Source organism: Pogoniulus pusillus, chromosome 17 (genome assembly GCF_015220805.1).
Source record: "Pogoniulus pusillus isolate bPogPus1 chromosome 17, bPogPus1.pri, whole genome shotgun sequence".
NCBI classification, from domain to species: Eukaryota; Metazoa; Chordata; class Aves; order Piciformes; family Lybiidae; genus Pogoniulus; species Pogoniulus pusillus.
In genome coordinates, this window is record NC_087280.1 from 15,772,309 (window position 1) to 15,795,881 (window position 23,573).

Consider the following 23,573-nt stretch of genomic DNA (forward strand, 5'->3'; position numbering starts at 1 on the left):
GAGAACTTCTCTTGACCTGCTTGCCCCAACAGCTCATCTCCAACCCCCTTAACATCAGCAGCATTCCCCTAAATGACAGACCTTCAGCAATGTGGTACTTTTGAATCTAAAAGGATGGGACTTTATGTTTTGATATACAGAAGAGACAAAAGTAGCCTGATCATAACCAGCATTCTGACCAAAATGTATATACAAAAGCAAAACATAGCGATGGGCTGGTGGTTCATGGTAGGAATGTTACACAGCATGCAAGTTGATGTTCAAATATTACTAGTCAGAATATTTTCAGGTCCAAACTTCTAAGGCAGAGGTGAGGAGGAAGTTCTTCACTGAGAGAGTCATTGGACACTGGAATGGGCTGCCCGGGGAGGTGGTGGAGTCGCCATCCCTGGGGCTGTTCAAGGCAGGATTGGAGGTGGCACTTGGTGCCATGGTCTAGCCTTGAGCTCTGTGGTAAAGGGTTGGACTTGATGATCTGTGAGGTCTCTTCTAACCCTGATGATACTGTGATACTGTGTGATACTGTGATACATGGGAAACATCTACACAGAAGTTTTTAAACAGAGAATATTAAGGCTAGACATAAGGAGAAAGTTTTCCACACTAAGGGCAGTGGCATCCTGGAACAGGTTGCCTAGAGAGGTGGTCGAGGCCCCATCCCCGAATCTATTCCAGGTCATGTCTGATAGGGCCCTGAGCAACCCAACCTAGTTGCAGGTGTCCTTCCTCACTGCAGGGGGATTGGACAAGATGACCTTCAAGGTTTCCTTCTAACCCAATGCATTCTACAATTCTAAGTTAAGATACCAAGAAGGCCATGAGACGTCTGCCCAGATTTAAATGCTTTGCTAAAGGCTTGGAGCAGCAGTTCCCAAACTATGGATGGCATCAAGCTGTCAATGGGGCTGCAGAGAGGTGCAGGCTATCTGTGGAAAAGTGGATTCTGAACGTTGAAGTGGCTCTTTCCTTTGTTCCCAGTTGTTACAATGAAGTAAAGGCAACTAGAAATACACAACAGAACCATTCCTCCAGTGTTGCTCTTCCCTACTGGCAAGAAGAGCAGTTGTCACAGAGCTGGTAGGTCAGCATGGATAGAATGTTTGCAGACTGGTTTGGGTGGAAAGTGACATTTCAAAGTTACCAGACCAATTTGGATGTGAATTGACCTTTCAAGGTCATCTAGTCCAACCCTGCTGCAGTCAGCAGGGACATCTGCAACTAGAGCAGGTTGCTCAGAGCCCCAAACCACCCGACCTTGAATGGTTCCAGGGCTGGAGCTTCTACCACATCTCTGGGCAACCTGGGCCAGGGTCTCACATCAAAAATTTCCTCCTTTTCTGCAGTCTGAACAGTCCTCTTTTAGCTTAAATAGAAAGGAAATGGGTCTGGGAGACAGTAAAAGGGAGCTGTTCCATGGCATGCACAATTAAGACAGCTTATGCTGGGGACAGGGAGAGATGACATATGAGAACTGATTTAGAGCACATCCTGCATTACACAGAACAAGTCCACGAACAAATACTTCTACTTAAATGCTACTCCTGCATAAATCCACTTACCGCCATATAAGCATTTGTTCCAACATACGTCTTGGCTATAGAATTCACCAGCTATCAGACAAAACAGTCTGTTAGAACAATATAAAGATAATGTGGAAATAAAATGGGCAATTATTCCTCATTTAACCTACAATCATCATTCCTATAAATCAACGAAAAATTATGGGAAGGGGAAGAAATTTATCTGCGAAGGCATTAAAAATGATTAAATCTCTCTTTGGTTGGGAACAAGAGTTCCAATTTAAACAAGCACTGCATTACAGTTTATGGCAGATAACCTTAAACAATTCTGTTAAACAGGATGCTTATGGCTTTAGTACCCCAAACTAGTAGGATATAAAAAAGTCAATTTGAAGTAGGATTGAGCACATTCATTTTTTATTTGTTTCTTCCCCCCCCCCCAGCTCCAGTCAGCTGGCTCAAGATGTGAATAAAGCCACAATTCATCACTTTGAATGCAAGGAGCACTAAATACGCTGGAGGGACAACAGATTCTGACAACTTATAATACAAGGCTGACCTTCTCTTTGGTCCTCATGTTTGGCTGAGAGGAAAGGTGCTGAAATTCAAATCAACATCACAGCAAGCTCACGGGTCACTATCAGAGAAGTTCTCCAGGGAGGCCCAAAATGGAAATTAATTAAAATTTGTGCTGCACATTGTAAAAGCCCACTACTATTGTTAGGCCCAATATTAATTTTTATTGTGGGCCAGTTGGGCTCCCCAGACACGTTTCTCGTTCTGCCCTCCCTTTTGTCTGGCCAAAACGCTTTCATATCAAAGCTGCATATCAATGAAGTTTGCTATTCGTAAGTAGTAATTACAATATCAGCAGTTTTTACTGTCATTAAACAATGAACAATCATATTCAGATGAAGAAAAGTCGCCCAGAGATTAAAGCTGAATAGGGTTGTCCCAGCAGAGGGGAGCTTGCTGTGGGGCTGGCTGTCTGGCAGCCAGGTGATTTTGACATTAGGATTAATAAAAAAAGAGAGGAGGGGAGGGAGGGAGTATCAAAAGGAGGAATTACCTGCGTGCTAACCCCAAAGTCACACAGCTTCACCTGCCCTCGTGTGTTCACCAACATGTTAGATGGCTTCACATCTGTGGAGGGAGGAAAAAAAAAGTATTTAAGCTCTGTTATGGAATCACAGAATTGTTTTGGTTAGAAAAGACTTCCAAGATCATCAAGTCCAACTGTCAGCCTAAGACCACCATGGCCATTAAATCATGTCCCAAAGCACTAAGTCCATACATTTCTTGTACACCTCCAAATCATACTATTTAGCCCCCCAAAAAAGGCAGAAACCAAAGATTAGAAAGGAGTGAGGAATGGGTACAATAATTTTAAACTGAGAGGTGGTTCTTTCATTTTCCTTAAATAGTGGATCAGTATCATGTAGGCCTCTGTACTGGGGAGGCTGCTAACATGGCAGGGAAGACTTACATGGTTGTAAGGGTTGATATGCCATTGGTCATCCCCAGGCAGCTTATTCCTAAGGCTGCCTATTTCCTTAAGCATCCAAGCAATACTACCATAATGGGATCTGCTGCAGGAGAAGATAACAGTGGGCTCTGATTCCTCCAAACCAATCCTCACCCTAACACCACCATGGCCATTAAACCATGTCCAGCCATTAATCCAGCACTGCCAGGACACCACTAAACCACATCTCTCAGCACCAATCTACAACATACTGCCCTAGAGATGCATCATATCTACAAAGATCAGTACAAACACTGGCATGATGGACTTGAATAGGAAAGAGTTCAAAGACAGAATGCAAATGCAACCTCTGCTTTGTTACAGCATCACAGACAACATGAGAGCTGTCCCTATTAAATACTGATGATCCCTGTTATTAAATCATAGAATCATTTAGGTTGGAAAAAAACCCTTAGGATCATCCATTCCAAATCTGTAGGTGACACCGGTCTGAGAGGGACAGCAAGTGCAGTGAAGGATGAGACCTAGAATTCAAAGTGATTTTGATAAATTGGATAATAAGACTGAAAAATAAGATGGAATTCAGTAGGGACAAGTGGAAGCACCACATTTAGTCAGGGATTAATCAACTGCATAAATATGGGAATAAACAACTGCCTGGAGTAGGTCTTCAGAAAAGGCTCTGCAGATAATGGCACAAAGTGGAAATGACAGAGAAGGCACAAACTCAATCTCTGGACAATTTAGGAACAAGCCAAAAGCAACACTGCAAATGGTGAAGCCTGGTTTTGGATCATGGGACAGCCAGGCTGACCTTCTAAGCTTCAATCCAGCCCTACAGCCTTGCATTCTATCATAGGAATGAATCCTGCCTCCCTCTAAGAGCCCTCACTTAATTCCATGTATTGATAAGAGAAGAATTTAATATTCTCTAAACACTACAATTACAGAAGAGACCCCTACAAACACCTGTGCATAGGAACAGAGTGAAAACACAAACAGAGGAGCACACCCAAGCCTCATCCTGCCCTAGGAAGATATTCAGTGCAGTTCTGCTCTTGTGCATACCATTATTCAAAGCATCCAGCTTCCACCTCCGTGGTTCTACTGCATAAGACGGCTCCAATCTCACAGTTTTAAAGCTTTTAGGACCACGGAATCATAAAATCATTAAGGCTGGAAAAGACTTCTAAGATCATCAAGTCTGTCAACCCACCACCATCATACTCACTAAACCATGTCCCAAAACATCATGTCTATGTGTTTAGAATGGTTTGGATTGGAAGGGATCTTAAATAGAATCATAGAATCAACCAGGTTGGAAGAGATCTCCAAGATCATCCAGGGCAACCTGTCACCTAGCCCTGTCCAATCAACTAGACCATGGCACTAAGTGCCTCATCCAGTCTTTTTTTGAACACCTCCAGAGATGGTGACTCCACCACCACCCTGGGCAGCCCATTGCAATATCATCTAGTCCAATCTGCTTGCTATGGGCAGGGACACCTTTCAGCACACCAGATCCATCCAACCTATCCTTGAGCATTTCCAGGGAGAGGAATCTCACAGTTCCACTGAGTGACCTATTCCAGTATGTCACCACCCTTGCAGTAAAGAATTCCTTCCTGATACCCAACCTGAATCTCCACTCTTTCAGTTTAAAACCTACTTATCATCCTCAGTTCTGAACGGGAATGAAGCTCTAAATCAAAATGTTGCCACGAAAAGGGCTGTGGAGAGCAGGAGGTCCAAACAGCTTCAGGCCTTTCCTTTTTCAACCACCTTCACAGAGGTTAACTGCCAGCAATGCCTTAAAGTGACCATAAATCCTGCTCCAGCAAATAAGGCATGGATGTCTATGTAAAGCCAGATTGTCAGTGCAGAGACCTTAATGCTGACTCCCTTCTATGCCAGAAACAGCTGGTACAACTCTGCTGCATACCATAAAACCCATGTGTGACTGAGGTGCTGCATATCCATGATGCTAGTGCAGGAAACATTGAGCATCTTCCCTGTTTCAGGCATGCCAGTCAGAAAGCACAATGTAAGCATTATGGGCTGGCTTAAACTTGGGAAGATTAGAGCACAGTGGCTTTGCCTAATCACTGCTTTCTTCTGTCAAAATGGATTAAAAGCAATAGCTTCTGTCTCTCTGCCTTCTTTAAAAGTGAACACTAGTTGGGTGCAGATGGATGAAACCCAACTAGAAAAGAACCTAATTTTGTTTATCATTAAGTTTGCCTTGGTTTAGCAGATGTTTGCTGGTACCACAGTAGCTTGCTTAATTTGTCTCTGTAATGTAGAAATGTGTAACCTCAATTAACAATCTGATTAAATGCTTTCCTATATTTGAGTTTAAACCAGGGGAGCATTCACTAGCAGGTGACACAGCTGAAGTGGGTCTGTATGGCGTTAAGTCAGATATGAATATTGCCAATGTTTTGCCATTTTCCCCCAAAGCCAGAAGAAAAATCAGCCCCAAGTGTCTGCATTGTGCTACAGCACCCACAGACTGTGTGCATCCTGATCTCCATCTCATCTTTAGAGATCAATCCTTGTGCTGTATTTCTGATGAATTTTAACCTATGCCTCCTCAGGTGATGTGAGAAAACATCATCAAAGACCAATCTACACAGTCACAAAATCCCCTGCATGCTTCCCTACAATGTTTTAAGAGTAACTTCTAGATAAAACTTCAGGAAGACTACAAATGTTTACTTGTGGCATCCCACACTCCTCTCTGGGTTGAGTGACTATTAAATCCACTCAGCCATGCTGAGTGCAGCAGCAGGCTCTGTCCTGGACCCAGAGAGAATCTGTTGTTGCACAGTAATCCTGTTTAACCTGCTTTCTAAATATACGGCAGTCAACAGAGCTGCCTCGTTACAGGGCTTGGGCTGGACTGCAATCAACTAAAGAGCAAAATGCAATTACACAGAGAGAAAATCCCACCACCCTCACCAGGAGTCCAGCAGCTGACAGTCCTGACACTGAAAACTGCAGTGCAACCAGGCTCTTGCTTTCATTGTAAAGGTTTTAACAAAAATCATGAATAATCAAATGCAGAAGAGAGACTTTTAGCACAATATGTGTGGAAACAGGTTTGTAGGATCAGGATTAGCTCAACTCTGGTGCTCTTCCACAAAGAAAAATCCTTCATCCTGAGTGGAGGGTCTGGGAAGGCAGAAGGAAGCTCTAAGAAAGAAACATTACAACCTCATGGAAAGTGACAATGAGGCAACATGCATATAGCCAAATTTTCCATCTATAAGGACTCAACCATGTCATGAGTTCAGAGGATGAGGAAAGGTGATCTCCAAGTGCAGCCCACAAGACATTGTTCCATTAAGAAGACTCACCATCATGTCACATTTGTCCCTTCTCCCATCAAAGGAGAGCTAAAGCTCTATCCAGCCATCAACTTGCACCACTGGGGATCTGCGGACCACATCTCTCCTTCTCAGAATCACAGAACCATAGAACTATTGAGGCTGAAAGAGGCCTCTGAGATCTTCAAGCCCAACCACTCACCTAGAGCTCACAATCCCATCACTACTGCTAAGCCACTACCACACTAAACCACATCCCTCAGCACCACATCCATGCAGCTTTTAAATCCCTCCAGGGATGGTGACTCCACCACCTCCCTGGGCAGCCTGTTCCAGTGCCTCAGACCCCTTACCGGGAAGAAATCTTTCCTAATATCCAACCTGAAGCTCCCTTGGCACAAGGGCTGTGACAGTAAGTCAATATAATCAACACCCCATGTTAATTCATCAAGATCCTGAAAACATTTCACCAACAAAAATAAAAATCCTTAAATCCAGAGAAAATCCTTAAAAGAAGAAAAGCAACTGGGGATCAGCCTATAAAGGAAGGGAAGGGTTGGGGACCAATCTCTTTTTGGTGGTGCACAGTAATGCAAAGAGCAACAGCTACAAACTAGGACATAGAAGGTTTCAACTCAATGTGAGAAGAAACTTCTTTACAGTGAGAGTGACAGCACTGGAACAGGCTGCCCAGCAGAAAGGTTGTGGAGTTTCCTCTGGAGAGATTCCAAACCCACCTAGATGCATTCCTGTGTGGACTACCCTAAGTGATCTTGCTTTGGCAAGGCAGTTGGACTCGATTTCTGGAGGTCCCTTCTAACCTCTGAGGTTTTGTGATTCTGTGACAAGCTGCAGCCAAACAAGCATCTCACAAAACAATTACTGTCTGTCCAAAACCAGCACTCCAAAATTAGGGATTGATGCAAATATTTGCCACCAATTCCAACAGTTCTATTGGTTTCATAAAGGGGAAAAAAAAAAGAAGTGAAAATCCTGGGGGAAAAAAAAGAAAGGAAAAAAAAATCTCACTTCACAAAACACCTCAGGTTGTAAAGTGGAGCAAAAAAACCCCACCCAATCAGAAAATTAGCCTTTTTGTTTCATAAACTGCTTCAGTTAATGGGTTAAATGTAATTTTTTTTTGGAAGGGCGGGTGTTGTAAACCAAATGTGCATAAATAATGTTCTGCACCATCTGCTTGTGATTAATATTACTGTTTAGAAGTGAAAGAATTTAAACAAGAGCCAAAAAGGGGTCATTATGCTCCCATTACCAGTGCTTGCTTAATACAAATGATTTCTATGAAGCATCATTACAGAGGAAGAACAAGTCCTCTTTATGACAGATATTCCCAGGTCCTTTCCCCTCTCTGTGAACAAATAGGACCTTCAATCTCTCATGTACCACTAAACACAACTGTCAGAGGTCAGTGTTTTAAAACACCAAACATTTCACTCATCTTCTTCTACTGAAAAGCAAAAAGGTTAATGATTGTGTGGGGGGAGAAAACCTCCAACAATCAGCACATATTTACAGTATCACAGTATCACAGTATCACCAAGGTTGGAAGAGACCTCACAGATCATCAAGTCCAACCCTTTACCACAGTGCCCAAGGCTAGACCATGGCACCAAGTGCCACATCCAACCTTGCCTTGAACTGCCCCAGGGACGACGACTCCACCACCTCCCCAGGCAGCCCATTCCAGTGCCTAATGACTCTCTCAGTGAAGAACTTTCTCCTCACCTCGAGCCGAAATTTCCCCTGGCGCAGCCTGAGGCTGTGTCCTCTTGTTCTGGAGCTGGCCACCTGAGAGAAGAGAGCAACCTCCTCCTGGCCACAACCACCCCTCAGGTAGTTGTAGACAGCAATAAGGTCACCCCTGAGCCTCCTCTTCTCCAGGCTAAACAACCCCAAAAAAAAGCTGTTTCTTGACTTTTTGTCTTTTAAATCCATAAAACCACCACAGGGGCAGGTTCCAGGGAGAAAAAGACATGTAAAAACAGAGTTTAAGCTGCAGAAAGCTCACAGAACATTGCCTGCTAACAAAGTGAAGTTGCTGGAAGAATGAAAATAATCCTTGCTGTAATGGCCTACCAGCATGATTTTTGTGCAGGTTGTGATTTATTTGTCTCTAAGTCTAAGTGGTCCATGAGTGTACACCTGTGTGCTGAACTACACATATATGTAAGTAGAACCATAGAATCAACCAGGTTGGAAGAGACCTCCAAGATCATCCAGTCCAACCTAGCACCCAGCCCTAGCCAGTCAACTAGACCATGGCACTAAGTGCCTCATCCAGTCTTTTCTTGAAGACCTCCAGGGATGGTGCCTCCACCACCTCCCTGGGCAGCCCATTCCAATGGCAAATCAGTCTCCCTGTGAAGAACTTCCTCCTACACACAACAGAGCCTAGGTTTTTTGTTTGTGTTTTATTAGAGGTGGCACCAATGCACAGATGATCAGAGGGCTGGAGTACCTCTCCTATGAGGACAGGCTAAGAGAGTTGGGGTGTTTCAGTTTGGAGAAGAGAAGGCTCCAATGAGAGCTTACTGTGGCCTTCCAATATCTGAAGGGGGCTTACCAGAAAGCTGGTGAGGAACTTTTTAAGGTTTTGGGTAGTGACAGGATGGGGGGAATGGATCCAAGCTAGAGGACAGGAGATTTAGATTAGACATTAGGAAGAAGTTCTTCACCTTAAGGGTGGTGAGACACTGCAACAGGTTGCTCAGGGAGGTGGTGGAAGTTCCACCCCTGGATGTTTGCAAAGCTAGACTGGATGAAGCTCTGGGCAACCTGATCTAGTGGCAAGTGCCTCTGCCCATGGCAGGAGGGTTGGAATTAGATGATCCTTGAGGTCCATTTCAATAGTAACAAATCTGTGATTCCATAGCACTTATTATCTCCCAGAAAGCTAAAAAGAAAGAAAAAAAAAGGGGTAGGTCAAATACACTGCTCTGGGTATCACTGGTGAAATCCTCACCAAACCAGTTACTGTTGAATTCCAGAATGGTAGGGGTTGGAAGGAACCTCTGAAGATCACAGAATTACTAAGGTTTGAAAGAACCTCTGAGAACACCAAGTCCAATCTCTTACCCAACACCTCTGTGATCTCTAGGCCATGTCCCCAAGTGCCACATCCACATGTTTCTTGAACAGCTCCAGAGATGGTGACTCCACCACCTCCCTGGGCAGCCTGTTCCAGTGCCTGGCCACTCTTGCAGCTGAAAAACTCTTCCTAATGTCCAACCTAAATCTTCCCTGGTGCAGCTTCAGGCCATAAAGATCAACTAGTTGGGACCTGGTCTTATCTGTACTTCACTAGTGCCTGTCCTATCAGCCAGCTAATGTCAAAAAAATGAAGGATTTTATCTTTCTATTGGAATATTCTGGTCTGAGAAATGCAGAAGTCTCCCTTCTGCCATAGAGAGCATTGCAACCAATATACAGTCCAGGAAGATCACAGATTCACACCAAATCCCAGCATGGGGTAGGCTGGAAGCAATCTCTGGAAATCATCTAGTCCAAGCAGAGGCATTCAAAGCAGCATGCACAGGAAGGTATCCAGGCAGGTTCTGAAAATTTGCAGAGAAGGAGACTTCATGACCTCTTTAGAAGGCCTGCTCCAGGGCTCCAGCACTCTTCAAGTGAAGCAGTTTTTCCTGATGTTTAATTTAAATCTCCTGAATTCTATTTCATGCCAGTTGCCTCTTGTCCTGACACTGGGCACCACCAAAAAGAGCCCCAGCTCCATCCCCTTAACCTCCACCCTTCAGATATTTACATGCATTGATAAGATCTTCTCTCAGACTTCTCCAGGCTACAGAACCCTGTACTTTCACCATAGTTATTCCAAATACACAGCTCTCACAGACTGGTTTGGGTAGAAAGGGACCTTTAAAGCTCAGCTAGTCCAATCCCCCTCCAGTCACAGGGGCACTTGCAACTAGAGCAATGGCTCAGAGCGCCAAACAACCTGACCTGCAGTGCATCCGGGGATGGGACATCTCCCACCTCTCTGGACAACCTGGGCCAGGGACTCACCACCCTCAACATCAAAAATTTCTTCCTTCTATGTAGTCCAAATCTCACTCTTTTAGCTTAAAACCATAATCCCTTGTCCAGCTCATTGACTCTGCTCAACCTCATGCATATCACAGAACCCCAGACTGGTGAGGGTTGGAACATCATAGAACCAATCAGGTTGGAAGAGACCTCCAAGATCATCCAGTCCAACCCCAGACTGGTGAGGGTCTGGACATCATAGAATCAACCAGGTTGGAAGAGACCTCCAAGATCATCCAGTCCAACCTAGCACCCAGCCCTAGCCAATCAACTAGCCTCATCCAGGCTTTTCTTGAGGACCTCTAGGGACAGTGACTCCATCACCTCCCTAGGCAGCCCATTCCAATGGCAAACCACTCTCTCTGTGAAGATTATCCAGTTCAACCCCCATTAATAAAAAGTAAACCAGAGAACACTCCTAAAGCTCCAACACAAACATAAAATCCAGTCAGAAGCCAAGGTGCCCAAAGTGTGCAATCCACACTGGCCCCCCAGTATAGCCAGATACAGATCAGTACAATGAAACACCAGTGGGTAACACTGATTTCATACATCTCCTTTAATAAGGAGGTGTGAAGAGAGAAGACAACACCAGATAAAATGCATAGGGTCTATACTTATTCTTGAACTTAACAGATTTTGATTTTTTTTGTTTGTTTTTTTGGTTTTTTTTTGGTTTGTCTTTATACAAACTTTGACTTTGTACATGATTAGACTTGTTTAATTGCTAATTCTGTTTTAAATCTAAGTTAATTTCTCATTACCCTTCCATTTCTACTTCTTATCCTCCGGGGAAAAGAGCACACTTATCATTGGGACATTCTCACATCTTCCAAAGGAGTGGGGTAGGTGTTAATCTTATGTTTATGTTTGATGTGGGTGTGATGGCTACGACTACAGCTTTGGGTTTATTAATATGCACGGCTATCACCTCATTAGTTGCGAGGTTTGTTTTGAAGTTAAGCTGTAATATTTGCTGCAATGTCTGATCTGGAATAAAAGACTTGCTCATTGTTTGTTTCCTTTGCTTTAATCCAGGCTCTAGGCACAAAAACTGTCATTGCTGCACTGCTTCACGCAGCTCCCTCACCACCATTGCTTCTTCACCTGCCCTAATGCAGATTCTTGGATTCTTAAGCCTACACCAGCTCCCTGCACCGTTTGCTCCACACAAGACAGCAAGGAAGTCAGGGTTAAATTCTCTTCCCTGTACCTCTAATGCATTAAAAACAGCAGATAGATGAAGGAGGTGACTTTGAGAAATAAGCATTTTCCTCACTTTGCATCATTCTGCATCTGTGTGGAAGGCATCCAAACACACACACATCTTCTCCGTCTTAAAAACCAGGACAGAGGAATACTGAAAACCAGCCCCTGGAGGAAACTCTGCTGAATTCTGGGATGCTACTTAGCAATCCATGGAATGCTAGTTTTCAGCCCATAGAATGCTAGTTAGAAAACCCCTGGAATGCTAGTTAGAAAATCCCTAGGATGGCAGCTATGCCCTCCATAGCTTTCTGCAGTGCTGTTCTCACCTTGGTCAATCCAGCAACAGACCAAGGCCAGTAAAAGAGCTGAAGTGTGATGAAAAATCAGTTTCTGTGTTTTTCTTTAGACCACAGCAAGAACCCTCAGTAATTCATCAAAAAATCTGAGCTGCTCTTCAATCAAGGCAATGAAGCCCACGGAGAAAGGGAGACTGTGTTTTACTGGCAAAGCAAAAAATCAGAGCCAGGTTCTAAATTTAACAGCAGCAGCAGAAAAAAATGTTACAGTTACAGTATTTATGCCTGGCCACAATGCCCTCCCCAAATCACATTCAGTAGGAGGCCAGAATCTTTAATGTAAAGATTAAAAATGAAAACTGAAATCCTCAAACCTGCTTTTTCCTTTGGGGATGCTACGAAAAAGCATGACACAGGCAGTATGTGAGGCAATATCCAGTCAGGAAGCTCCAGCTGCTTTTACTTTTATATTTAGTCTGACAATTGCTAGGGCACCTATGGACTGTTCATCCTCTTCCTGTGAGTGGCTGCTAGATCTCTGTATCTGGCAGTGTTCAGGGTAGTAGGTGAAACGTGTACAGCATCATCTGAAACAGAGCCTTCTTGGTAACCTGTGTCTGCACTGGGTTGGATATGGACTTTGGGTTATTTCTGTTCCTTTAATCCTGTCACAGCCAAGGGTCAAATACACCAGCAAACCTTAGCACTTCACTCACTCTCTAAGCACAGGTAACAAAGCCAGCTCCTTACTTGATCTCTACTCATCTTCTGGCCACAGCTCTCTTTCTCCCACCCAGGACTGAGCCTGCGCCCTCAGGTCTGCAAATCTCCCAACAAGGAGGTGGCATAAGACCAAAGAGGAATTGAAGCTGGTGCCCTGTTGCACAGGACATTACAAAAGGCAGGATCAATCTCAATGTCCTCCACTCCAAACTCTCCCCAAAAGCCTGAGGACAGACTGAACCTAAGCTCCAAGGAGGGACACAACCTCGGGAGATACTGGCAATTAGTGCTTCCCACCAGCATCTTCTCCTCACTCAGCATACGGATTTCTGGAGGACTCTCCAGCCTCTCTTTGCACAGATCACACTAGGACACTGGGTGCCTCACCTGGGTATAGCATCTGTGTACTTGGCACTGGTGAGGCCACACCTTGAATACTGGGTTCACTATGGGGCCTCTCATTATAAGAAGGACCAGTGCCTGCTGGAGGAGCTTCAGAGAAGGGCAGCAAAGCCCTTCTAGAGCAGAAGTCTTGTAAAGAGTGGCTGAGGGAACTGAGGTTGTTTAGTCTGGGGAAGAGAAGGCTGAGAGAAGACCTCATTGGTCTCTACAACTCCCTGAAAGAAGGCTGAAGCCAGGTAGGAGTCAGTCTCTTCTCCCAAGGAACAAGTGGTAGGACAAGAGGCAACAGCCTGAAATTGTGACAGGGGAGATTTAGGTTGAAGATTAGGAAAAAATTCTTTCCTGCAAGAGTGGTTAGGCAGTGAAACAGGCTGCCCAACGCAAGGGAGTAGTCACTGTCCCTGGAGGTGTTCAAGAAATGAGTGGACATGGCACTTGGGGACATGGTTTAATGGCCACAGCGATGTTGGGTTGACAGTTGGACTCAATGATTTTGGTGGTCTCCTATCCATCTGAAGCAATTCTATGATTCTATCACCTTGCCCAGAGCCTCACAGGTACTTCAGCCACTCCAAAACCAGGTACCCCAGAAGAAAATGTCTTAACTATCTGGCTTGCAACTTAACATTTTCTGCGTGTGTCTCTCTACTTTACACTTCTCTTTCAATCACGACTGATGTCGGTTACTGCACGCTCCCACTGTGCACGCGGGCTGAGAGAGCAGATGGGGTAAATTAAACAGGACTGTTAGCAACATTAGGAACCACAGCAGTTACTTTCAGACACTTTAGAAACATTATAAATGTAATGAGTTCCTTTTTCTCCTTTCCCCCCCCAACTCTTTTTTGGGGGTGGGTGATAGTGCTGGCATGGAGGGGAAGGGCTTCTTTGTTCTTTAAACAGCATTTTCCACTGCTTCCAGAACCAAGTTTGGGTTTAAAAGTTCTGGTGTATCTGAGTTAATTACCACAGCACATCACATTTTAAACAAATGTAACATTAAAAAGCATGAAATAAACAAGAGGTTTAAAATAGTACAGATGAACCTCAGGATGGAAAATAAACAGCCAAAAAAAAAACCCCAATCCAAAATGGCTTATGCCCAAGCATGTTTAAAGTTCAATTATTCATGACTACATCAGAGGATAGCAGGTCACTATTTTAGAGGTCTGAGACTCCACCAATGATCATGGCTGCCATGTGAGAGTTCTGAAGTGCATAAGGAAATTCATTATCTACTTCTATTCAGCACCAGTCAAACATATGATTTTTCCTTGCTGTTTTTTTTTTCTACTGGGCACCTGTTTGTAACCCTGAGCATCTAAGCCTCAATAAAATTCATTTCTCTCTTTTGTCTTTTTCTTTGTAGGGGAGGAGAGAGGGTAATAAAAGAGAATAGCAGTAAAAATATTTTATCAGACAATCTGCAAGGCTAATGAGTAAGATTCACTCTGCATTACTCTACTGGAATCAAACCAGATGTTAGCATGGTCTGCTGTCTCTCTAGAAAAGTGATGTTAAAATAAATTAACAGGATATTTCATTGGAAAATAGAAAGCAGCTGTTACTCACCCCTGTGTAAAATCTTCAGACTCCACAAATAGGTAAGGCCTTTCACAACCTGAAGCGAAAAGAAAGCAACAACAGGTATTAAATACTCCTGGTAAGAAACTCTACACACCTCAGCTGGTGCTGAGTCATTAAAGACACGAGTCCCAGTGAAGAACAGAAAAGGGGAGACAGATCACTCCTTCAGAAGGGGCCCAGATAAATCCCTGCTGCCAACCAGACTACCTGGCAGCAGGCTCTTTTAGAACACACAAATAGGCGTCTTCCAAGGCTCTGTTAGTTGAGCTTATGCTGAATCCCTTTAAGCATTGCAATGTATTTTTAACACATTTAACTTTGTTGGGGAGTAAAAAAAATCAGGCAGTGATTAAAAGTCATGCATAATGATTTGTCTTCTTGCAAGAAAAGGCACCCTGTGAAATCAGCACCCAGAAAACAAAATCTCAGACTCTTGAACTTCATCCTCCCTTTCCCTCTTCTTCCTTTTGGTGCAGCTGCACCTTTTCCTCCTTTGCTTTCCATGCTTTTACTTAATGCAAATGCAGAACATTAGAAGGTCTGGCTCCTTTCTAACTTAAATGATTCTTTGATTCTTGAGCTGTACCAGTTGTCTCATTAACTCATACTATACCATACAAAAGTCTTTCTGTACCAGAAAATACCATTGAGATACCTAAAAAGATTTGTGGCAGACTTTGGTGTGCTATTCCAGAACTTGCTCCTTCCACTGACTAAGCCTCCCCAGCACAATCTCAGGCCATTTCCTCTCATTCTATTACCTCCTACTAGGGAGAAAAGACTGACTCCCTAAACACAATGAGGCCTTCAGTCAATTCCCCAGGAAAGCAGTTAGGTGGTTCAAGTTACTCTCTGCAGGTTTGGTTTCTGTAAGGTAATTAAACCCCAAAACTTGCATTTTTAACGCTGCATAGATGTACTACTTCTACAAAGCCAGAGAACTTACAAGATTCCACAAACCCTGCAACCAAAACCAACACTAAGTTGAAGTTGAACAGGTTGACCAGAAATGTGGTTGAGGTCCCATCCCTAGAGACATTCAAGGTCAAACTCAATGCGGCCCTGAGCAGCCTGGTTTAGTTGATATCCCTGCTGACTGCAAGGGGGTTGGGACAAGATGACCTTTGAGGGCCCATGCCAACCTAATGCATTCTATGATTCTGAATCGAGGTGATCAATCAGTGTAACCAGGATCTCTTCTGTAAAGCAAATAATTGTAGAATCATAGAATGGTTTGGGTTGCAAGGGATCTTGAAAGGTACCTTGTTCCAACCCCATGGCCATAAGCAGGGACACCTCTTTCTAGATCAGGTTACTCATAAGCCCCACCCAGTGATTCTGGATCCCCAGCAAACTGCTCTAGGTGGTAAATCCTGCATGTTAAACTCATACACCAACTACCTCATGGTCTCAGATGGTTAATTACCTGCTCCAAAAAGCCTTAGCCAAATTCTGCACGCCCAGCAGCGTGATCTTGCTCAGGTTAGCCTTAACAAAAAGCAAATCAGGCGAATTCTACTTATGCAGCATTTTGGCAGATGAATCATAATAATAAAAGTATTGATGCAAAAATAAAGAAAGAAGGTGCAGTATTTCAGGCTCATTCTGATGGTAAAGGTACTTGAGAGCAGTAAGCTTCTTTGATTATGAAACATCTACTTAGCCTATTTAAAAATCTTTAAACTCAACAGAAAATTCTTCTTTGAAGCATCTATGATAGGAAAAAAAAAAAGAAGTATTTCCTAAAGAAAATTAAAAATCAGTGTCTGTGAGTTATTCAACAACTTTATTGTGGAAGTTGTGCTGGAGAAGCAGTTATAAAAGATATGGTATTAAACAAACTCTCACATCCAGATTCCCTCAGTGTACAAAGGAATGGAATGAGTTTTTCCCTTTATCCTGGGCTGCAAACATGCGCAGAGGAGACACTCGGATGGATTCATCCTGCTTTAAAGTGCCATTATTCACTTCCCTTGCATTTGCCTATTAGGGAAGGATTCTTAAGTATTAAATATTATTCTAAAATGGTGCTGGAGGAGAGTATCTTTTGATTGAACATCTAGCAGGAATTATTGGTATTCAGTAAAGTAGGTTTTACAACAATGACTTGACAAAGCCTTGACACAAAAAGTACTTCTACCTGCTGTCAATCACTCACTCTCTTGACAGTTCAAGTGCACATCCTTTCAGGGAGAACTTCAATCAACATTAGCACTCAAAATACAGTGCACAATGTCACTGCTTCAGAAATTGAAGTGAAAATAAATGTGTGAAGTGGCAAGCAAAGGTAGAAGAGACTTTACATCGGCATACCCAAATAAGTATACACCAGTGTGAAAACAGGGAGCCACCACAGCATCACTTTAAGGTTCACAAGGTAATGTTTTCCTCTGGAAAAACCACACCAGTCCTTCACACAAGGCGCATAAGGAAGAAGAGAGATTTCTCCTTCTGTTGATGCCATCTCATAGAGGCAACCAGGATAAATTTTAGAATGAAATCAAAGATCACACAGCTTCTTGGAGAGCCAAGTCTCAGCACAATGCACTTCTCTCTTACCACTTTATACTGTCCTTAAAAGCAGTGTTTCTCCCAAGACTCAGATAATGCTCTCACTGAATTGTAGGGGTTGGAGGGGACCTCTAGAGATTGAGTCCAACCCCCCCTGCCAAGGCAGGTTCACTTGGAGCAGGTCACAGGAACACATCCAGGCAGGTTTTGAACGTCTCCAGAGACAGAGGCTCCACCACTTCTCTGAGCAGTTTGTTCCAGGGCTCTGCCAGCCATAAATTAAAGAAGCTTCTCTTTGCATTTAGATGGAACTTCCTATGTTTAAGTTTGTGTCATTTACCCTTTGTTGTGCCACTGGGCATCGCTGCAAAAAAGCCTGGTCCCATCCTCCTGACACTCATCATTGATGAGAGCCCCCTTCAGACTTCTCCAGTCTTCTCTCAGTCTTTCCTCATAAGAGAGATGCTCCAATCCCTTCCTCCTTTAAGGATTTATTTTCAGTGTCTTGCTTGGTTTCCACCATTCTCTCTTTCAGCCTTGAACCTCTCAGGCACTCTGTACTCCCCTTCCCAAAAATAACCAAGAACGCAGCAATCAGCAATACATGCCTGCTACTGATTGTCCCTCACAATTAATGGTAATCACTGGGAAATGAATAAAAAGAAAGCAGAAGAACACTGTGGTGTTCTGTGTTTCCCAATTCCAAAGAGACAAGAAACAACTGGAGAGAGTCCAGTGGAGGCTCTGAAGATGCTCAAGGGCCTGGAGTACTTCTGTGAGGAGGAAATTCTGAGAGACCTGGGATTGTTTAGGCTGGAGAGGAGCAGCCTGAAAGGGGATCTTTTCAATGCTCAGCAAGAGCTAAAGGCTGGGGGGCAAAAGGATGGGACTGTAATGTTTTCAGTGGTGCTCACAAGAAATAAAGCAAGGAAATCATCCAGCTGGAGCAAGAGGAATGCTGGGATGCTGTTGAAGTCTGTATGTGCCTGCAATCTTTTCCTCTGGAAATAGCTTCATCTAAAAACTTCTATGAATACACCAAAAAGATGTCCTAATTAACAGATGTGCAGGTCACACATATTATTAAGGAGCTTCAATAGAGTAGTGCATTGCACATGTCCTGGGAGAATAAAAGACAAATGACTCTGTGTGTGTGGTGCAAGGAAGGCAGAAAGAAAACACAGACTGGAAAATAAAAGACACTGTGGAAGGTGCAGATTTTGTCCATCAAATGCACGAGTACAAGCTCCAGCTTTTGTCTGACACTCTCCTTCTCATCCATACATGACCAGGAAACCTCCAGGCTTTGGGAAACCTTCCCAAGCTGTTCAGGGTGGGGATTATAAAGCCTGTGTGGCGTACTTGGCAAAAACAGTGCTCCAACCCATGAACTGGGCTGCTGGGCTCTGCTGAAATGTCAGACACCAAAACGCAGAGTAGCCATTTGTGAAGACTTAAAGGAGCCATTCCTGCTGCCACTGATCAATTCCAGAGAAAACAAAGGCTCCCACAGCCTTCTTCCAACAAGCCTACCATGCCAAGTGAGAAAAAAGCAGCAGAGCAGAGGAGGCTGCCAGTGCTGGTTCAGCCTCAGTGCACACCTTCTGTTAGGGAGAAGCAAGAGAAAGGGGCGAGTTCCTTCTCTGAAGGCACCTGCTCCTTTGTTCACCTCCTCCCTGACCCCTCTGCACTGCAGTAGAGGCAGCACAGGTTGCTAAAGCCACAAATAAAATAACTAGGAAAAGTTAAGTATCAGCTCACCGTCTGTGTCAGGGAGTCAGGCTCACTAACTAACAGATTTGTAAAGAGATGACCCTATGGGTGAACAAAAAAAATAGCTAGCAAGACATAAATGATGAGCCTGAAGCAGCATCATTATGGACAGGTGAAAAACTGGAGGAGAACATCTGCAGAATACCAAGCCAGGTGGGCTGGAGAGGATGGGGGAGAGGAGAGACAAAAGGAATTAAGGAAATGATAAGGTAAGTTGGTGTATTAAGTGCACAATGTGAATTGAGAGAAGGAATAAAGAAATGAAGAAATGCTTGAAGGCCCAGCCCAGCATTATTACACTATACACATGGTACTTAGCACCAGGAATATGAGGACACTGTGAGCAACTTCTCATTCATTGCTCAATAGGAAAGAAGAGATGAAACGTTTTTAGTCTGAACTAAAGGTGAAAAGCACTCAGACTCCATAAGAAACTGCTAGGCTATATAATGAGCAGATTTGAAGCTACTTAGAGGAAACAGCATCAGAGAAGGATGTTCATCACCCTGGGCAGGCCACACAAATTAAGGGAAAGTAGAGCTGTGAATTACAATGAACAGAGACTAAATAGCTGCCTGTGCTGGATTAAAGGATTTAAATTGTCAGCTTGATGTATAATGAATGTGAAAACCCAGCACTTAATTAAATGGCACATGATAGAATAACTTTGTTATGCTTTAAACTGCTTAAGTTATCAAAGTATTCCTTATATTTAGCAATTGTTTTGCAGTATCTCTCTCTCTTGTGGGATCCACTAAGACCTTGGTCATTTACCCTGTCTTCAGCTGTGCCAAAAGATGGACATTTTTTCTTTTCCTTCTCCTCTTTTTGTTCTGTAATTTGAGTTTTCAATCATGGCTAGTGAATTTCTACCAACACAGCCACTGCTGAGATGAAATAATAATGGGTTGCCAGGTGCTCCAAGGTTCCCACTGTCAATGGAGTAGACATTGGGGGCTGACAGTTCTTCCTCGATCACAAACCATCTCCCTTCTCATCACCCCTAAAATAACTGTTAGCTCCTCAACCATGCCTGCTCACATGTGAAGGGTCCCAGCATAAGGCTTAAAGAGCAGCCTGGACTCAGGCAGCTTTGGTTCAGCTCTAGGGTCTTGTCCCCGGCATGGCTTGTGCCAAGTAACTTCAGCCTCCTCCTTATCATAGAATCACAGAATGATAGGGGTTAAAAGGGACCACTGGAGATCACCTTGTCCAACTCCCAACTTACCTTCCTCAAGGAACAGATCTTCTAGAGGGGAAGGCAGACAATGCATTCTGCCGTGTCACTTGGGCAACAAGAACCAACTTAATTTTCCAACCTGAGAAACAAATCTCATTGAGTGACTTTGACCAGAATGAGGACAGCTAAAACAGTTACACAGAAGCAGCAGATCTCCAAAATGGCTAGGAGAGGGCTTCTGAATCACCTTTAAAAAATAAACTATATAAGGAGGACTGAAAGGTGATTAAGAGGATTGCTCCACCCTATCAGAAGGATTGATATGAATCAGAATCACAGCTTTATTTCGGCTGGAAAACATTTGTAAGATCAAGATCAAGATCAAGGTGGTGTTGATCTAACCATGTCCCAGACTGCCATGTTTACACATGAAGAAACATCACCACATAGTTCTCCAGCAAACTCATGATTTTTTCTTATGCTATTCAATTTTACGTATCTTGAGCCTCCAGCAACTCACACACTGCAGTCTACAGCTACCTGAAGGGAGGTTGTAGCCAGGTGGGCATTGGTCTCTACTGCCAGGCAACCAGCAACAGAACAAGGAGACACAGTCTCAAGTTGTGTCAAGAGAGGTCTAGGCTGGATGTTAGGAAGAAGTTCTTGACAGAGAGAGTGATTGGCATTGGAATGGGCTGCCCAGGTTGGTGGTGCAGTCATCATCCCTGGAGGTGTTCAAGAAAAGCCTGGATAAGGCACTTAGTGCCATGATCTGTTTGATTGGCTAGGGCTGGGTGCTAGGTTGGACTGGATGATCTTGGAGGTCTCTTCCGACCTGGCTGATTCTATGATGATTCAAAGGAAGGTTTTCTCAACCCCAGTGTCCTTGTACACACAGAATGGCTAGGAAAAGCACAAGATAGGAAGGACTCTCCATTTCACACAAGCACGAGGACACAGATGTTGGAGATGACTTGGTGTCCCATGGGGGCACAGGCATGACATCTGAGATGGGTTATATGCAAAACAATAAAGTGAGAGACAAAGAGAAAAAAAAAGGTACTTACAGCTACTGCTATTCTTCCAAGTACGTGCTCTGGAATTTTTCTATAAACATCCAAAGAACCCCCTGCAGGGACAAACAAAATGTGCTGAGGTAATACAAAATGGAATACTGCCCTAGATTTGTAGCCACAGGGGGTTTCTAAGCTTTGGTTATTAATAAAAACACCATCAATGATGTAACAAAAACTGTGTCAGAAATAACTGACCTTAAAAACTCACCAAACTCCAAACAAATACATGAAGCAGTACCCAGGTTTCTTTCTACCCACACTACTTTCCAAATCCAAGTACACGGTGTTAGCTTCCCATTCTACGTGCAGACATCAAGGTGCAGTCTGACAACCTGCACCACATTTCATATCTCTTTTGCTCTTTAAGATGAGCTGGTAGGTGGGAGGGTGATCCTCAATTCAACCTCAGCACTTTGGGAGCTCTTTGGCTTTTTGCTGCTTGCAGGTGCCAAAAGAAAACCAAAGTGTGCACTGCATGTGCACCTTTTCCCTCTGTGTATTCCTAAGCCATAAGAATCATGGTCAGGCATTGGAACAGGCTTACCAGCAAGGGTATGCAATCACCATTCCTGGAGGTGTTCAATAAACATGGGGACACAGCACTTGGGGACGTGGTTTAATGGCCATGGCGGTCTTAGGTTGAAGGTTAGACTCGGTGATCTTGAAGGTCTTTTCCAACCTTAATGATTCTTTGATCCCCAAACCCACAAATTCACCTGCATCTAGGTCATTCATGAAGGAAATATCTTCGTTGTCTAATATGATACAGGATAGAGCCAGGCAAACAGAGGCACGGGATATGGACTCAGGAATTATAAACTGTCCTGAGATATTTGAAAGAATTAAAAATCTATCAGGTAAAGCTGTTCATCTGCAGGATGAGGAAGTAATTTTTTCTTATCTTCACCTGTATTCTTGGCAAAAAAAAGTAAAAAATAAAAGTGTGGGGTAGAAAAGGCAAGGTCCCTGCATTTGCATTTTGTTCTTCCTTTAAGTGATCGCTGTTGCTTTCTGCCAGAAGGAGAACACAACATGAGGCAGAGCAGAGGTCAGCTCCAGCATAATTCCAAGCAATTTGTGCATGGTCAGTAAATACCAGCGCTGGGCAACATCCCAAGGGATGCATACCCTAAAGGCTTCAATATTTTCACACAAGAATTCAGAAAGGCAAGCATTTCTGTCTGTCATTTTTGAAGATCTCTGAGCTAGGTAGGAGCCTCCAGGCAGATGCATGTTTTGGCATGAGCAGATGCTTCCTTGCTGCCTAGCATGGGCTTGCGAGTCTTGAGCGCAATTGTAAGGACGGGACAGAGAAAGGGCTAAGGACCACAGAATGTAAGAACACTAAAGAACTTGTGGGCTTGGCTGAATAAATGTGATCTTTTTTCAACAAATATGGAAAATATTCAGAAGTGAGACACACTGACTGCTGGGACAGAGGCAGTAAGAGGAAAAAGAGATTAAAAAATTAGTAACAGACCATTTTAAAAAAGAGAAAACAAAGTGCAGCATAAAATCCTAAAGGGCTTTATTCATAGGCTCTGTCAGAAGAAAAGAAGCTACTCAATGAAGTGACACATTCAGCTTTGGAATTTTTTCCTGCCAGAAAGCATTCCCTTCACAGCAAAGTATTTGTGAGATTCTTATTTCTTTATATCCATCAGAACCTTTGGGGAAAGCTTGCATGGAGCATAAAATACTGGCTTGTAAGAAAATCCTGGAGAGAGAAGAGACTGACAAGCAGGGGATGCCAGAATTTGAGTGCTGTGAAGAGGGTTGTTCTGTAAATGGCATGAGGGGACTGCATCTGTCGTGAGACATGCTCAGAGTTGACACACAGAGGGCAGCATCCCGGCCTGTATTAGAAACAGTGTGTGTGGATAGCAAGATCACCAAAGTGACTGTCCCTCTGTACTCAGCACTGGTGAGGCCACACCTTGAATACTGAGCTCAGTTTTGGATGCCTTACTGCAAAAAGGACATTAGAGTGCTGGAGCAGGTCCAGAGTAAGGCAACAAATCTGGTGAGTGAAGTGTCTAGAGCACAGGTCTTGTGAGGAGCAGCTGACGGAGCTGGGGTTGTTTAGCCTGGAGTAGAGGAGGCTGAGGGAGACCTTTTGGCTCTCTACAACTCCCTGAAAAAAGGTTGGAGCCAGGTGGGGGTCAGTCTCTTCTCCCCAGTATCAGGTTGCAAGATGAGAGGAAATGGCCTGAAATTGTGCCAGGGGAGGTTTAGGTTGGAGATCAGGAAAAATTTCTTTGCTGCAAGAGCGGTCAGGCATTGGAACAGACTACCCAGGGAGGTGGTGGAGTCACCATCCCTGGAGGTGCTCAAGAGATGTGTGGATGTGGCACTTGGGGACATGGTTTAATGGCCATGATGATGTTGGGTTGACAGTTGGACTCAATGATCTCAG

General features: G+C 43.8%; 1 protein-coding gene across 4 annotated transcripts in view; it reads right to left on the minus strand.

Moving 5' to 3' along the window:
- MAP2K5 (mitogen-activated protein kinase kinase 5) overlaps positions 1-23,573 on the minus strand; it is a 169,228-nt gene that overhangs the window by 85,518 nt on the left and 60,137 nt on the right. For all 4 annotated transcript variants that reach the window (XM_064157892.1, XM_064157895.1, XM_064157894.1 and 1 more), the window contains 4 exons: positions 21,149-21,210; positions 14,603-14,651; positions 2,590-2,663; positions 1,560-1,610 (listed from right to left, as the gene is read on the minus strand). In XM_064157892.1, coding sequence (XP_064013962.1) covers positions 1,560-1,610; positions 2,590-2,663; positions 14,603-14,651; positions 21,149-21,210 — 236 coding nt within the window. The remainder of the gene's footprint in view (positions 1-1,559; positions 1,611-2,589; positions 2,664-14,602; positions 14,652-21,148; positions 21,211-23,573) is intronic.